Here is a 12,701-nt window from a genome sequence, read left to right on the forward strand (position 1 = left end):
TCCAGGCTAACAGCATTAGCTCCCTTGCTTGTTTCATCACTGTTACTTTTTGGATCATAGGTCTGGATGTAAAAACAGCATGAATCATGGAAAAGAAGGAGTGCCTCATGAAGCAAAGAGCCGTTGTAGATACTCCCACCAGTATGATAACCGGGTTTATACCTGCAAAGTAAGTAGCTGGGGGATTTTATTTTTCCTACAGGCATGCTTCTTTTTTTTCCTCTCCTCTGAGAGAGACCTGAAGCTTGAAACAGTCCGTGAACCAACTGTTGTCCTATCTCAATGCTTTTGGAGTCAAAGTGTGAATTCCAAGTATGTTGTAATGTTTACTGGTACCTTTTATCAAGTATCTAAGTGTTCATTTTCAGATGAGATGTTCTTTCAGACAATTCCAGATTTTGTTTCACTTTATGTCTACTAGCTATATAGTTTAGAGATTGGTCTTATTCACAGTTTCTTTTTTTTAGCCACAAAGTACCACCTAGTCATTTTTAGACTTTATATATTCATGTGTATGTTCATGTTCTATTGATTAACTTCCAGGGAATTGGCTTCTTTAGAAAAATGATCCTCCTTTTTTTGACCTATACGTGATCCCAAATTTTAGTTGATTCCAAACTTCAGTAGTGTTCATGTGGGGGTGGGGTCTTCTATATATGCAGGAGGCTGATGAAGTGCTGCTATATGTTCCAGGCCTGCTATGAAAGAGGAAAGGAAGTCAGTGTGGTGCCTAAAACATCTGCTTCTACTGACTCCCCTTGGATGGGTCTTGCAAAGTATGCATGGTCTGGGTGAGTAGAGGTAGAGGAGTTTCAGATACTTTGGTATATATGCATCTCTTTCTTATGCCTGCTTGGATAACTATTTACCTCCATTCCAGGTATGTGATTGAGTGTCCTAACTGCGGTGTGGTATATCGTAGTCGGCAGTACTGGTTTGGGAATCAAGATCCTGTGGACACAGTAGTACGGACAGAAATTGAACATGTCTGGCCTGGAGTAAGTATTCTTTTTTTCTTATTTTTCCCCTGCTCTCTCATATTATGTAGATGTGACAGAGGATCATATTTAGTGTCATGAATAATCATTAATATATTGGTAATGAAGACTTCTGGTAAAGACTGTGTTGTAAAAGGTTGTAGAGGGACCCTGTTCTTCCTTGTTCTTCAGCATATAGCTGAAAAGGGGTCCAGATATAGCAATGATAAAGAAAACTGAAGAGGAACAGAAGTTCCCCCATCTATCGAGGGTGCAAGGACTGCAAAAGGCATGGCCAGAGCTTAGCAGAGACTGCTGGGAGGTGGGTGGCACTGGGGAAGCCAGCAGGAATCCTGGTAAATGGACATGGAGCCTTGCAGGTCTGGGAAAAGAGCAATGGCAAGAAATCCTGCAAGCTTTGGTAGACAGGGCCAAAGCTAGCAGGCATTTTGAATAAGGACATTTCTGGAGGGGGGCAGGGGAAGGTGGGCACAAGCTGAAGTGAGTTTTGATAATCAGGACCTAACACCTAAGTCCTGACAGAACAGAAAAATAAATTTAGGGAACACATACACACAAAGAGGGAATAATTACTGCATTTTACAAATGATATGATAGTTTACGTAGAGAACCCTAGGGATTCAACTAGAAATCAGTTTGAAATATTAACCAGTAAAGTAGCAGAATATAAAATAAACCCATTAAAATCATTAGCCTTTTTATATATTACTAACAGAAATAGAAAAATAAATATCATTTCAAATAACTACAAAATGTATACGGTGCCTGGATATCCATCTAACTAGTCACTGTGAATATAAGTACAAGTACAAAGTACTCTATGTAGACATGAAGAAAGATATTTGCTCATGATTGGGCTGTGCCTCCATAATAAAAATAGTGATACTGCATGAATTAATTTACAGATTTACTGCCATGCCATTAAAACTACGAAGGAGTTATTTTGTAGATGTGGCAAAATAATCATAACATTTATCTAGAGGAACAAAGGCCAGGAACCTCAAGAGGAGAGTAATAAAAGGTTCTAATTAAGTAGAATGAGGCATGTTAGATCTCAGATTATATGATAAAGTAGTAAGTATTAAGACTGTTATAGTGTTTGATAAATCCCAGGACCCTAGCTACTGAGGTAAGGGCTCCCTTTTTGATCAAAATTCCTGAAAAAAATTCTAAGCAATCTGGCAGTAATTAGTTTTAGAGCAACATATTGTACCAAAATTTGCAAAACTCCACATGGAAAAATGAAATACCACAGTGTATTTCATGAAAATTTTGGAGGACCAAAGGAGGAGAGGTACCTTTCCCCAAGTATGAGGAAGAGAATTTTTAACTAACCAAGGAATAGAGATTATCTAAAAAGATAAAATGAACAATTTTGATTGTATAAAATTGAAAGGCTTCGTTGTAAGCAAAATGCATATATTTAAAATCAGAAGGAAAACAATTCAGCAAATCTTCACCACAACTGATACAAATACGTAAGAATAAACCATTTCCCAGTTGCAAGTTGGTTAAAGGATATGAATAAACCATTTTCAAATGAAGAAAGCAAACTGTGAACAGCCATGTGAAAAAATGTTTCAGTTCACTAATAAGGGGAATACAGAACCAAATAACTCTTAAAGTTTGAACTTATATCCATCAGATTGGCAAAGATGACAAAAGAAATAAATAGCAATTGTTGAAATGGTGGTAGAAATTAGGTGCTTAGCATACTCCTGGAAATATGAATTGGTATGACCATTCTTGAAAACAATTTGGAGCAATACTGAAATCTATATGTATCCTCAGACCCAGTGATACTATTAGATTGTATTTTCAAGGAGATCAGGAATAGAAGGGTTATATATGTATAAGAATAATTACAGCAGCAATTTTTTGTTGTGGCAAAAAATTGGAAACAAAAGAAAGGTCCGTCCTTTGGAGAAAGGCTGAACAATTTGTGGTGTATAAATGTAGTGGAATTTTATTGTGTCATAAGAAATGAGCTTTATTGTACATCCAGCCAAAATATGAAAAGACATATATGAACTGATGAAAAGTGTAGTGAGCAGAATCAGGTGAATACTTTTTTTAAGTATTTTATTTTTTTCCAGTTACATGGAAAGATAGTTTTTAAAAATCTTCTAATTTTTTTTGGAGGTAGTGGGGGTTAAGGGTCATACAACTAGTAAGTATACTAGTAGACACAGTCTACTCTTAACAGATTTCTTTTATGTGACAAATATGATCTTTATACCTAATCCAGAGAGAAATAACCCAGAGAAAACAAATAAAAACATAATATCTCTAATAAACATTGATGCAAGTAATAATATTGAATAAAATATTAGCAAAGAGTCAGTTAATATTGATAAATTTAGAAAGATTCAACCAAAAAGTTAATTAAAACAGTAACTTTGGTAAGTGTAGCAGGATATAAAATAGCTCTTCTGCTCCCCTCTTGTTCCCCTGGCTATATTATCAGCCTTTCTGTATATTACCAATGAAACAAAGTAGAAAGATAGAAAAAGAAATTCCTTTCAGAATAATGGAAGATATAAAATATTTGCATCTACCAAGACATACATAGTAATTATATGAATAAAATTACAAAACTGTTTGATACTAGTTAAAAAATAAAAAACTTGATCAGTGGAACAGCTGGGTAAAGAGTCAATATCGGGTAAAATCTCCTGAGAAAAGTAGAAAGCAGTTGGGAGTGGGGGAGGGGGAAGATTTCTTGATAAGGAAGGGATAGAGAGTATCACAGGAGATAAAACAAACAATTTTAATTACATAAAATTGACAGTTTTTGCACTAATAGAATCACTGTAGTTAAATGGGAAACAGTTAACTAAGGAAAATCTTTACAGGAAAGGTTTCTGTTAAAAGTCTGATATCCAGGTTACTTATGGAATTGATATGAACACATAAGTATAAGAGCCATTCGCCAGATAAATGAGAGGGCAGTTTGCAGAAGAAGAAATACACACTATCAACAACTACATGAAAAATGCTTTAGTGAGAGAAATGGAAATTAAAGAAACTCTGAGGTTTTGCCTGATATCCATCAGATTTTCAAGGATATAAAAAAAAGATGATAAGAAGAGGCTGAGAGAACAGGCACACTAATACATTGTTGATAAAGCTGTGAATGGATATAATCATTCTGCAAAGTAATTTGTAGCAATACTCAGAAAGTCACTGAACTATGTGTGCTTTTTGACCCAATGATAACGCTACTGTTTTTGGTATATATCCTAGAGATTTTATTTTTTATAGCAGCTTTTTTTTTTGTATCAAAGAGCAAGAAAATGGGTGCCTTATCAATTAGGGAATGACTGAACAAGTTATTGTATAATCATTCTGTGTGATTGTAATAGAATTTTATTGCACTATAAGAAATGATGGATTCAGAGAAATTGAACTATATGAACTAATGAATAGTGAAGTGAGAAGAACCAAAACAATTTCTATTGTGACTAAAGCGCTCTAAAGGAAAAGAAGTTTGAAATCCTTGTGAACCAACGTCAGTGTGCTGATCAGTCAGGACTCCAGAAGAATAGTAATGCTTTCTGTCTTTGACAGAAAAGTGATGTTTTCAGATGGAGCTAGTGGATAGATTTTATTTTGCTTTACTTTTGCTTATATATTGCAAGATAGGGCATTTTTGGAGGGATGTTGGTGCAGGGTGGAGAGTTAGACAGGTTAGTTAGTGTCAGGGGGAAGACAGTTATACTGATGTACCAATGAAAGGATCCAGCCATTCTGGAAAGTAATTTGGAACTGTACTTCCCCCAAAATCACTAAATTGTGCATACCCTTTAACTCCAGGATATGGCTAGTACTGTCATACGCCAATGAAAATGTTTTTTTAAGAGGGAAAAGACCTATGTGTTCAAAGCTATTTCTAAATGCTTTTTTTTTAAGTCAAGAACTTGAAATAAAGTGGGCAACCATCATTTGGAGAATGGCTGAACAGATGATGGCATACGAATGTAATATATGGAAAGAGGAAAAAAAGTATTAATGAAACATTTAAAAAAATATACTGAAGAGAGTGAAAGGAAGTTCAGAGGGGGACATAATTGAGCAAGTTAGTGTTGAATTGCCATTTTTAACTTATTATTTAGTAAAAAAAACCCAATCAAACCAAATTATCTATAAGAGATTTGTAATGTCTTGCAAAACTTCTTGTCCTGTATTTTTTTTATTGTTTAAAGAAATGTTCATATTTTGAACAGTTCAAGTACTGTATAAAATTTTTGAGTTTTAAAAATGTTCATGTTGTGGTACTATGGGTGACCTTTGAGATCCTTATCTGGTTTCTGTCCTTTAAAGGCTTCTTTTGAATTCACATATTAGGAGAAAACTCTTCCATTTATAAGGAAATAATCTGCTGCTTTTGTTTTATGAAAATTTGATTCTCACATGGAATAATTTAGAAACAAATGTTAGCCCTACACTTCTTTACCCATAGAAATGTGATGGGTTGTCACAACCCTAATTTCTGACTCTTGGCTCCTCTGCAAGCTGTTTCTTAAAACTGGACCTTTCTTTCTGAATCTGTTGTTATGTCATGTCCACTTTAGCATCACAATCCAAAGCATTTCTTTATTTATTTTCATTTTTCTAACATCTTTATTTTCTGAATTGGTCAGTAAAATATGACCTCATTTCTAGAAACGACCCCCTTTTTGGTTCAGGCTAGTCTGCTTTGAGGACTTAGTATGACTTCCATTCAGCTGGACTTTTTTCCTTTGAACTCTTAGCACTACAAATACCATGAAGTTCATAGTGTTCTCTTCTTTAAGCCACCATCATCATAGGACATAGGCTGTATTCCGGGAATGAATACCTATTTATCTGGTCTTTGGTCAACTCACTTAACCTCTAAACCTTAGTCTAAGTTTTCCCATCCATAAATTGAAGATAATATTACCTGTAATGCACACATCCTAGGCTTGTTGTGTGGATAAAATGAGGCTCTTTGTGTAATGTTTTGCACATCTTAAAATAATGCATGCATGTCAGCTTTTATTTTTTTGTTATAAAAATTTTTTAAAGGATTGAACTGTTTGCCTTTTGTGTTTTATGTGCCTGCATAATTGGAGCTTCTCTAGTAATGTCTCAGTCTAAAATAATGTATATTTTAATCCTTGTTTTAGATTAAATATAATAATTAATATTTATATAGTGCTTTCATGTTTGCGAAGACACACACACACACAGGGTGTTATGATGATTTTCCCTTAGCTTGGGGGTATGTCTAATAAATTTAGTGATTTTGATGCTTGTATAGAAGTGAATGTAATGGTTTTTGTTTTCATTAGGATGTAAACTCCTTATGAGTAGAGATTACTACATTCTTTGTGCTAGAATCCCCAGTGCTTAAGCACATCGTAACATTAGACACTTAAAAAATACTTGATGATTGATTTGTGAAGTTTAATTAATGGTGAATATTCAGCTTTATCAGAAGTATTTCCTCCTTTCTTTCATTTGGAGGCATGATGCATGCCCATTTGTTTGTTTCAGACAGATGGATTTTTGAAGGACAACAACAATGCTGCCCAGCGCCTACTAGATGGGATGAACTTCATGGCACAATCAGTGTCTGAGCTGAGCCTTGGGCCAACAAAGGCAGTGACGTCTTGGCTGACGGACCAGATTGCCCCTGCCTATTGGAGACCCAATTCCCAGATCCTGGTATATAGTAGCATCTGCAGAATCTCACCAACCCTGTCATTATGTGTGTTAAGCTTGTACCATTTACCTGCCAGATTAGTGGGTGAAGCCAGGGAGATTTGTTTTTTCCCCCATCAAAATCCATAACATGTGACTAGAGAGAGTACAACAGCGTGAACTAGTCTACCACATTTTCTTTTCCTGTTTTAAATTGGTGATTTAACTTGGTTACTTTAGACAATTGTGTCTCCTCACTGGTTTCAGGTTCTTCACTTGGGAGTCAGCTAATTAATTGTGATAAAAGGGACTGGAATCTCTAGTCTCATATAGTTTAAGAAGCTCAAGTAATGAGTTTAACTGTGATATCTTAGCCTCCAAGAAACTTTTTTGGAAAATTGCCCTAATTCTGGTTAAGAAAAACATTTATATTGTTGCCTTGGGCATATTACTACCACATTCTCTATTGAGAATACTATGGTTATACAACTTTTGGGAAGGAGGTTTCCAGTTAATATTCCCAGGTAATTCAACCCCAGGTTCACTGCATGGCATTTATTCTATGTTTCACAGCACCTTTTACCTGAACTGACATAAAGGATCTGTCTGTTTTTTGTTTCTGGGTTGTTAGAACTGCAACAAGTGTGCAACATCATTTAAAGATAATGATACCAAACATCATTGCAGAGCCTGTGGGGAGGGCTTCTGTGACAGCTGTTCATCCAAGACACGGCCAGTACCTGAGCGGGGCTGGGGGCCTGCGCCTGTTCGGGTGTGTGATACCTGCTTTGATGCAAGAAACGTCCATTTAGGTAATGTGGGATAAGGGAACCGCAAGAGCAGAGGGAGAGTACCTCCTTCCTTTAGGCACCTCAGTAGGCATTTGGGATTGGTTACCTCTACCCTGGTACACTCCCAAACTAGATCACTTTTCTGAGGGTGACTGTTGTCTCTGGTTTTGGCTCATCCTCTTCTCTGTATTCATAATCCCTTGGGTGCCATCTCAATATACTTAATATATACTCTGCTTTTCTAATCCTTTGAAGATAAAATCAGCAGTAGGAAATCCCAAAAGGCAGTATTATTTGTGAGAGAGGACTTTGGTCTGTGTTGTGTTTTTCAAGATATTTCTTTAGTGCCCTTAAAGGAAGACATTTGCTTTTTATTTTGAAGGTAGGTCAGTAAATATTCTTACATTATGAAATAAAAATAACAAGACAGCTTTTACCCAGTCTCTTGTCCTCAGCTGTTGGTATGCTTCAAACCTTATGGAATTGAATTGTACTGTCCTGGGAGAAGAATCTACAAGTTGTCTTTTTCATATCTTTCTTATTTTCTTGCTTTCATAAGGGAGCTGGTCTTCATCTGTTGGAGATGAATGAGGATTTATTGTTAGGCTTTTCCATTAATACAGAAATATTTTTTGCACAGATGTTCCAGAGGCACAGGTGGACGAAGAAGGTGGGACTCTGATTGCCAGGAAGGTGGGTGAAGCAGTGCAGAATACCCTGGGAGCAGTAGTAACAGCCATCGACATACCACTAGGTAGGCATGGGCAATCATTCATGCCCTGTGGTGTACTCCTAGCAAAGTGATGAGGTCTTGAATTATCTCTGCTTTTTCTTTTTTAATTCAATTGTATTTTCAGTTCCAAATTTTCTCCTTCCCACCTTCCCTTCCTCAGTCCATTAAAAAGGCAAAAAAAAGCAAATAAATATAGTCAAACTAAGTAAATTTCTGTATCATCTTTGCTCCTTCCTCCTTCCCCCTTAAAAAAAAAAAACTAAGAAGGAGAAAATACACTTCAGTCTTCATTCTTGAGTCTATCAGATCTCTAACTGGAAGTAGTTAGTATATCCAACTCCTTTTCAAGGGCATAGATAATGGTTAATTAAGACTGTTGGTTCTACCATGATTTTTTTATCTGGATGAGAAGAAAGTGGTTGATACTTGTCTCTTCCAGGACTTCTGCTTAGATCTCTGTTAGTGACCTTGAGTTTAGTGGTTTCATGCATATCTCTGGGAAGCGTATAATCACATCAGCAAAAGCTGCAAACTAGGACCATCATTTTTTGCAGAAAAGCTGGGTGGTTGTTACTGAAGTGTATGTCCTACAACAAAGTTTGGATGGGGTAGACTGGGACTGGAAGCTAGAGTAACTTCAAGCTTGAGGAGAATTAGGACTATTACCAAGAAACTTGATCTTTTGCAGTTGTCTTTGTGCTTGAGTCAGGGTAGACTACTCCTGATTTTAACTAATGAGCTTGGAAAACTTTTTCAAGAACTTTTCACTTACTGGCTAGGGAGACAAGATCTGCCTTTACCTTCAGGAATAAAAGGGGCAGCTAGGTGTCATAGTGGATAGAGTGCTGGACCTGGACTCAGGAAGATCATTTTCTTGAGTTCAAATTTGGCCTCAGACTCTTAATATCTGTGTGACCATCACTTTAACCTGTTTGCCTCAGTTTCCTCATTGGTAAAATGAGTTGGAGAAGGAAATGGCATACCATTCTAGTATCTTTGCCAAGAAAGCCCCAAATGGAGCCCCAAAGAGTTAGACACAACTGAAAAATGTTCAAAAAAATCAGTGGTAAATGAAAACATTTTTGGACCCTTTTGTTTTTCCTCTCTGCCAAAGTCCGTCATGAAGTTACTTGGTTTATAACAGTAGAACAAGGAGACCTGCTTAGGCAAGGTAGTTTTTGTGGAGGACTGTGTCCTATGTGTTGACTTGTGTCTTGTCCTGTGCTGGTTCTAAACATAATTCTTTCTCTGTTGTAGGTCTTGTGAAAGATGCTGCCCGGCCAGCCTATTGGGTGCCCGACCATGAGATCCTGCACTGCCACAATTGTCGAAAGGAATTCAGCATAAAGCTTTCCAAACATCACTGCCGGGCCTGCGGCCAAGGCTTCTGCGATGAGTGTTCCCATGATCGCCGAGCCGTCCCCTCTCGAGGCTGGGACCACCCAGTCCGTGTCTGCTTTAACTGCAATAAAAAGCCTGGTGATCTTTAACACCAGCTCCCTCTCCAGGTCCTTCACAATTCCTTAGGTTCTCAGGGTTAGAAACAAATCTCTTAGGGGGTCTTCCCCTCCTTGACCTGGTAGCCTATTGTAGTGTGTGCCCTCTTTCCTAGATATCCTTGGGGCTCTACCACCTCCATACGGGAGGCCAAGTGTCAAGTGGGGGGTGAATACATCAGATCAGGAGTCAAGGCCTGAATCCCTCGGGGTGGGGGGACTGGGCAGCTCATTTAAAGGTGAGTGAACCAGAATGCGTTGCATTTTATTCCAGTTTAAAAATAAAATATAAATCCGTATATCTATAATTATAAATAAATATATATATATATATATAAACACAAAGAAGTCGTGTGCTAAGGACGCAGGTGGCTACTGAATCCTTAACACAGTTACCGGCGCAGGGAAAAATGGTAGCCAGGGTTCTTCCCTGCGAGGCTGGGCTAGGGCCAAAGCCACGGCGTTGCTTGTTAGCCTTTTGCTTGTTCTTTCCTTCCTATCTCACCTTCCTCACTTAAAGGGGAGATTCCTCCAGCTGCTAAGGACACTAAGGATTGACGGTATAATGCTGTGGACAGCTGTTTGGGGAATTTTACCCTTTGGTGTTCAGGAGGACTTAAATTCCAATTCCTTAGCTAAGCCTGTTTCAGTCAGGAACCATCCACCTTCAAGTGCAGGTCACTAGAATGAATGGTGGGTGAGGGGCTATGGTTTTGGAATTAGGTTTCAGCCTCTAGGAAAGTCAGGGTGGGGGTATCTGGCCACCTGTATTTGAGAGCACAGGAAGAAGCTAAGTTCTCCTTTGCTCCTTTTCAAAAAAGGTATCTTTACTTACTGTTGGGGTTTTTGTCTAGGCTTTTCTAAGATGCAGGGGACCCTTCTCCAAAATTTAGCACCTGGATACCTTCCCTCGCCTACTTACTTCTCCTTAAAGCCTGTGACTTACTTCCAAGTGTTGCCCTAGGATTTTAATGCTTGTTTTAAAGTGTCTTATTCTTGGTTCCCAAACACATGAGCCCTCTAATTATTGGAGGGATGACCTGAGTAATCTTCCAGGGACAAAGAGCACAGATTGGACTGTTAAAGTTTTATTAAAACATATATATATCTATATCTGTGTGTGTATATATGTCTATATATGCACAGACATACATACCTGTATATATGTTATAACTGAGCACATAGAAAACAAAATTCCATCATCTCTTCAGTCCTTACAAGAGAAATCAAATGGACTTCTATCTATCAAGGTACCTCCATCCCTAACCATGAGGTGACTAGAAAGAGACTGTTTTTGCTAAAATAATCTTCCGTGGTGGATTTTATCTTCTATGGCCAAAAGTTAATTAAAAAGCAACAAAATTTTGAACTTGAACTAAATGGAAAGTTTGCCCCTTAATGATGGATGGTGTGTGTGTGTGTGTGTGTGTGTGTGTGTGTGTGTGTGTGTGTGTGTGTGTGTGTGTGTGTGTGTGTGTGTGTGTGTGTGTGTGTGTGTGTGTGTGTGTGTGTGTGTGTGTGTGTGTGTGTGTGTGTGTGTGTGTGTGTGTGTGTGTGTGTGTGTGTGTGTGTGTTGGAGGGGTATCCTATTTGAGAGACAGTTCGTGATCATGGGTAGCCAGAATTGGGTCCTACTCAGAGACCTGTTCCCTTACTGTCTCCTTACAGCACAGTGGCTGAGGCCCTCCTTCTAGAACTGTATATTATTAAATTAACTGTTATAAAGGAATATTCCTTCTGAAATGTGAGCTGTCCTTTTTTTTCTTCCCTGACACTGCCCACCCCCCACCCTCTCCCTGCAAAAAAAAAAAAAATACGCACTTCTACATCCTAGTTGGTGAAGAAATAGTTACTGGCTGTGTTGAGGACAAAAAAGTAGGGTAAAAACCTCATTTCTGTGAGAAGATCACTTTGGTAAATTTCCTCTCTCTTTCCTAATTCTTTCAAATTTTCTTATTCTTCAGCAGGTTAGATGCTATGGATGGGTGGTAGAGTGGGCATTAAGTAGTTTTAAAGACAGGGTGTCAAGGGTAGTTAAGTTTGCTATAGCTGATATAAACATTTGTTTTTGGAGTTATGGGTAAGTACTTTACCATTTCTGTGCATAGTCTTTTGCGTGTTTGAATGTTACTTTTTTCATATTATGTTTATTCTCAGGTTCTCCATTAGACCCTTTAATTTGTTATATTAGGTACATACAAAATCATACGTGTTTCTTCCTCATCCCCAACTCTGATCAAAATGCAGCTTATTTTCTTTCTTGTAGCTGTAACTGCTTTCATATTCTTTTTTTGCCCCATCTACTTTCCCCTTCATTGTTCTAATTTTACATAATCTAGCTTTCTCTTCTTTTTTGGGGAAGGGGGAGGCTGGAGGGTTGGCATGAGGCAGGAGACACAGAGTAGGCTAAAAATGAGACATATTAGAAGGACCAAAATTTAAGAATGCCTTCAAATACAAGCTGTGTCAACTGATGCAGCACATTTTTTTAAATCCAAAAATTGGGAGAGGGACAGTAAGCATTTATTAAGTCACTAGGTACCAGGTACTGTACTAAGTACTTTATGAATGTTATCTCATTTAGTCTTCACTACAATCTTGTGAGGTTGTTGCTATTCCTATTGCCATTTTACAGTTGAGGAAACAGAGGCAAATGGGTTAAGTGATTTGACCAGTGTTACAACTTGTAAGTTTATTTCTGAGGCTGGATTTTAACTCAAGTCGTCTTGACTCCAGGCCCAGCACGGTGTGTGCTATGCCAATAACTGCTTTTCTCTGCTAAGGCAAAGAAAATAGAAATATAGGATGAAAACTATTTCTGAGTAAAATCACAATGTTTTTTCTGATGTGCCCGAGCCTTCTAATGTTAAGCATTTGTCATGTCTTCTCTCCAAGGTAACGGAGATATAGCTTGGGAACAGAATTTGTGTGGGTCAGCTAAGTGTAACAGTGGATAGAGTTCTGGGTGTGGGGTCAGACTCCAGCTTTTTGATTTCAAATCTAGCTTTAGAAATTT

At 37.8% G+C, this 12,701-nt stretch overlaps 1 protein-coding gene across 7 annotated transcripts in view; it reads left to right on the forward strand.

Annotated features, from left to right (window-relative positions):
* ZFYVE1 (zinc finger FYVE-type containing 1) overlaps window positions 1–11,428 on the forward strand; it is a 61,090-nt gene extending 49,662 nt beyond the window's left edge. For 6 of the 7 annotated variants that reach the window (XM_072629206.1, XM_072629207.1, XM_072629210.1 and 3 more), the window contains 7 exons: window positions 61–169; window positions 694–791; window positions 881–998; window positions 6,519–6,689; window positions 7,297–7,477; window positions 8,097–8,210; window positions 9,447–11,428. In XM_072629206.1, coding sequence (XP_072485307.1) covers window positions 61–169; window positions 694–791; window positions 881–998; window positions 6,519–6,689; window positions 7,297–7,477; window positions 8,097–8,210; window positions 9,447–9,679 — 1,024 coding nt within the window. In that variant the 3' untranslated portion in view covers window positions 9,680–11,428. The remainder of the gene's footprint in view (window positions 1–60; window positions 170–693; window positions 792–880; window positions 999–6,518; window positions 6,690–7,296; window positions 7,478–8,096; window positions 8,211–9,446) is intronic. The other variant, XM_072629208.1, reaches the window with a different exon arrangement.
* The last annotated feature ends 1,273 nt before the right edge of the window (window positions 11,429–12,701 follow it).

Source organism: Notamacropus eugenii, chromosome 1 (genome assembly GCF_028372415.1).
Source record: "Notamacropus eugenii isolate mMacEug1 chromosome 1, mMacEug1.pri_v2, whole genome shotgun sequence".
NCBI classification, from domain to species: domain Eukaryota; kingdom Metazoa; phylum Chordata; class Mammalia; order Diprotodontia; family Macropodidae; genus Notamacropus; species Notamacropus eugenii.